The sequence below is a fragment of the Corvus brachyrhynchos genome, unplaced genomic scaffold (assembly GCF_000691975.1).
Source record: "Corvus brachyrhynchos isolate BGI_N302 unplaced genomic scaffold, ASM69197v1 scaffold616, whole genome shotgun sequence".
Taxonomy (NCBI): Eukaryota; Metazoa; Chordata; class Aves; order Passeriformes; family Corvidae; genus Corvus; species Corvus brachyrhynchos.
Genome location: NW_008238831.1, coordinates 199612 through 204129, shown reverse-complemented (window position 1 = coordinate 204129; position 4518 = coordinate 199612). Strand labels below are relative to the sequence as shown.

The following is a 4518-nucleotide window of genomic DNA, read 5'->3' as shown; positions in this document are numbered from 1 at the left end:
GCGCCAGCACCGCCGCCCCCTGCCTTCGGCCAGGCTCGGACCACCACGGACAGGCACAGGGATATCACATCTTTAATTTAAAAATAAATAAATGTATATACACACACAAACCCATGTTCAAGCGCTCGGTGCACCCAGGAACACCCTTTCCTCCCGTCAGAGCCCCACAAAGAAGAACCGCAAGTACCCCTTGGAGAAGGACGGCGATGCATTCCCGCACCACGGGCTCCAGAGAGGATCCTCCTTTTCCCCGTGGAGCACCGTACAAACGCAACTCGTCCTGTTTGTCACCGCAGAGGTCCCAAGCCTCATGTCCTCCCTCACAGCTCACACCGGGACCAGCACCCTGACCCTCCCTGGTTAGAACAAAGAACACTTATTGCTTTTGGGCATGTTTTTACCTCCCTCCTGCGTTTCCTAGCTGATTGTGCTTCCCACAGGAGGTCTCCCACCTCCATCAAGTACTCAAGATCTTTGGATGAAAGGTACAATCTGGTTTCAGTGCAAAATGCTATGGAGGAGTTCAAGCTCTGTGCAGGACATTGTGAGTCCAGGAAGTCACTGGATTTGGTCTCCCTACCTGTATCCCTCTACAGTCACACAGGAATGACAGGGAAGATACCAACCCTGGAACCAAGTCCAAACACTTAAATAGATTTCTAATATATTCTACAAGCTATTTTATATATAAAAAGCAACATTATTTTCACTTTTTTTACACACTCGTGCTCAAAACTGGGAAATACCAGAATTAAGGCTGCCTGCTCTGCAAGCCAACTCGGAATGATCACCCATTCTTGCCCTTAAACTCTGGCACTAAGTATGTTCCACACCAAGCCCCTCAAAATGCCCTTTTCACCAGTGCTCCTCCTGCTCCAAGTGCCCAATAAATTCTACTCAGCATCCCCCCATGTTCCTACAAGATTTCCTACAATTGGGGCACAAATGTCAGCATAAAAATGCAACTTAGAGAGTCACTATGTTGTTTTTTTCCTTTTATGACACACCACCACAGCACTGCTGCTGTACCTGGAATGTTCTCCTCCCTGCGATGGGAGCTGGGATGTTTAGGGCTTGTGTGCAGGAACACCAGGCCTCAAACCTCACATCCCAGGGCAGACCCCAGAAAAGCTTCTTTTCCTGTAGCTCCCAGCTTCCTTTCCTGCCAAACCTCCCAGGGCTGTGTGGATGGGACAGGGACATGGAGGGGACACACTGTGGTACCAGCATTCCCAGTTCCATCCAGCAGGACTCATACACCACTGCACCAGTGCCCAGCACAGGGACAGTCTGAGCTTTACAGGCAGGTTTAATCCTGGCATTTCCCCCGCTTTTGAGCATTTGCTCCCTAGGTTTCAGCCAAGGCCACCTGTGCATCCTGTGTGACTCCAGTTTCAGGAATGTGGCAACAGCAGAGCCTTGCTCATGTCTCACTGACTCACACTGCCAAGGTCAGAGGGGAGCAGTGCTGGTCTGTGAGCCCCCCACCCCGGGCAGGTATTCCCTGGAAGAGCAGGTCATTCCATGCAGGGCACACACCAGACTGCCTCAGGGGGTTAATAGTGCTTAACTGGAGTAACACTGGTCTAACACTGGTCTGCTCCTCATGAGGACGACCCAGCCTCAGCCTGCCCTTCAAGGCCTGGCTGTGTAAAGGAAGATCAAGAAAAAACAGGACATTGCCACATGGATTTTTTCTTTGCATTATCATGTCTACAGTGAAACATTCGTAGCTGCTCAACAGAGTAAAAATATGCTACATGAGAACTGTACCGGAAAAAGCAGGACCCTGGGAGAGCTGGGGAAGTGTGCAGATAAAAACCAGAATGGAGTAGCCAGCTTCAAAATATGCCACTGGAAACAGACAAGGGAATGAACACAGTTCTCCTTTCCCAACGGTCTGGCAGACACTGGAACTGGTGCAATTCCCAGAATCCCATCATCTGGTCGATGTTGGTGCCAGGATGGGCACAGCCCTCCCTTGGAGCAGCACGGGATATGATCCCTGGGGCAGTGGGAGAGCTGGGAATGTGCTCAGGGGCTCACCTGAGGCAGGGACCTGTCCCTCCTGCACTGCAACAACCCCCCAGCTCTGTGGCACAGCCCCGAGGGACAGCGGGAGTGACCCCCAGCCCCGAGCGCGGCGCTGCCGGGGATCCAGGGAGCTGCAGGTCCAGAGGAAACACGGGAAGCCGAGAGATGCCTGCTCTCCTGGGAAGCACACACAGCCTGGGTGGCGGACAAACCGCCCACGCAGACGGGTTCCGAACTCAGAGCGCGTCCTGGGGAATTCATTTACAAAGTGCCACTGGTCCTTGGAACCAAATCGAATGTACAGGATATACTACAGCAAACAGCTCGGGATGGCCCCTCTCTGCACTACCTGCAGAAGGACTCCAATGTCCAGACTCTTTACAACAGACTCCTTCCCTTTTCATATGAAGGAAAATAAAAACATAAGTTAAAACAGCAATAAGTAAAACTACGGAACGTGCCCGTCCTGGTCAGCCCCCTTTGTGCATCCCAATCAGACTGGAGAGCTTCTCACAGTGCTCAAGTTTCAGGGACTCTGCTTTCTGTTTTAACCGCTCATCTCTGTAGAGCTTGGCCAAATTTGACAAATCAGACTCTGAAAGATGAAGAAAAAAAGATGTATCAGGATGAAGTCGTGAGCCTCCTTTAAAGAACTGTTTCTCAGTGCTTTGTTATCCTTGCAGCACTTTTAATTTTGGTGGGTACTGAAGCCAGGGAGGTGAACAACTACCCAAGGGACTCGTCTGGAAGGCCTCCCTGCCCTTTCATTAACAATCTCAAAGGTACTTTGCATTTTGTTCCTCTTCTTCTCAAAAGCCACATAAAACTGAAATAATCCCATTGTTTAAATTATTTCCCCCCAGTAATTCAGAGAAGTTTCTTTTGCTGATTAGCTGAGGAAGTCTTAATATAGGTTTCTCCCTGAAGAATAATTTGGCTGCAGGATTAGATGCACCGAGGAGAACAGCAGTAATTTACTTCTGAAAAGGTCAACATCTCCGTAAGCACAGGCTACCTGATGACACTCAATTTTTCAAAGAGCTTTTATACACCTTACAAGCCCCTCATTTTACAAAATTATTCAGAGTGGAAAGAACTTCAATAGATCCTTTCATGCCTTACGTCCTCTGTCCCTGTCCCACTGAAATTTAAAGCTATTTAACCCTCCTCCCACTCACCAAAAAGCTTCACAAACTGAGAGGCAGGAACAGTTCATTTTAGAGCAGGAATCCATTTACAGGTTTATAACCAAAATGCCACTCAAGCAGTGCTGGGCACAGCTTTGTCAAGCCTCCAGCAAAAAACAGGCTCAGGTAATTGTCCCTGAGCCCAGAGTCCCTGGAGTTGTGCAGTGGAGAATCTCAGTTTACACTTATCCAATTGGGGAAAATTATTCCCTGCACTTTCAACAGCATTCATTCCATCACATTTGCTCCTTGTGGGTTTCAGTCTTTCACAGACTAGTTCCTTGAAGCCTTTTCTTCAAGGAGGTTCTAAAATATCAATTCCAACTATATTTACATTGGATATACAGAAGAAATTCTTCCCTGTGGGGTGGGCAGGCCCTGGCACAGGGTGCCCAGAGCAGCTGTGGCTGCCCCTGGATCCCTGCAGGTGTCCAAGGCCAGGCTGGACAGGGCTTGGAGCAACCTGGGATAGTGGAAGGTAGGGGGTAGGATGGGATGAGCCTTAAGGTCCCTTCCAACCCAAACCATTCCATGGTTCTATGCTACTTATCCTGATTCGGTTTTCAGCTGCCTCTTTGTGACCCTGAGCTCTTTGCAGCCTCACTTTACAACTGTGGCATCCCAGCTGAAACACCTCCTGTAAAAACCTGGGATGTGCTTTTTGAACTTAACTGTGCCAAAGATTTCAGAAGATCCAAACCCACAGCACAGCCAACTTGCACAGACTGCTTTGCTGAGGAGTCTGGTGCAGCACTGTAAAACTGACTGGCTGAACAAAGTACCAACCAATCCATTATTTTAAGGTTTTCCTTAAGGTTGTTGGACACCAGGTAACACTTTTCAAGTCATAAAATCAAGGACTTTAAAAACCAAACTGTTCCTGAACTACTCATCTCTGTCCATTTTGCTGGTGCTCAAGGGAGATGTGCCCTCAGTAAACACAACAAATGTACTATAAATAGACATTCAACTGTCAAAAAGCTCCTCACACCAAGTCCAACACTTCAGCAAGGATTAAGGGACCAACATTGTGCAGCAACAGCTGACTAAGAACGGCCTCAGCATCTGCAGAACTTTTCCCCAGCACTCTGTCCTGTATTCAGAGTTTATTTTTACAAACGTGACTGTCCTAAGGTCAGCCCAGTCTCAGCTATGGCCTGGATGGGAGGCACTCAGAAAATGGTTACTTTTACTGACAGCGCTGTCCTCAGGCTATGCTAACTGTGGCTGCTGTAAATGTATTTGCAGCTGGTGACTAACACAATCCCTAAGTGTACAAAGCTCTGGAGGAGCACTG

At 48.6% G+C, this 4518-nt stretch overlaps 1 protein-coding gene across 1 annotated transcript in view; it reads right to left on the bottom strand.

Annotated features, from left to right (window-relative positions):
• Window positions 1-2426: 2426 nt before the first annotated feature.
• Window positions 2427-4518, bottom strand: part of DNAJC18 (DnaJ heat shock protein family (Hsp40) member C18) — a gene marked incomplete at its 5' end in the record, with an annotated part of 12089 nt that continues 9997 nt past the window's right edge. Inside the window, one exon of the mRNA XM_017738150.1 lies at window positions 2427-2629. Coding sequence (XP_017593639.1) covers window positions 2505-2629 — 125 coding nt within the window. The remainder of the gene's footprint in view (window positions 2630-4518) is intronic.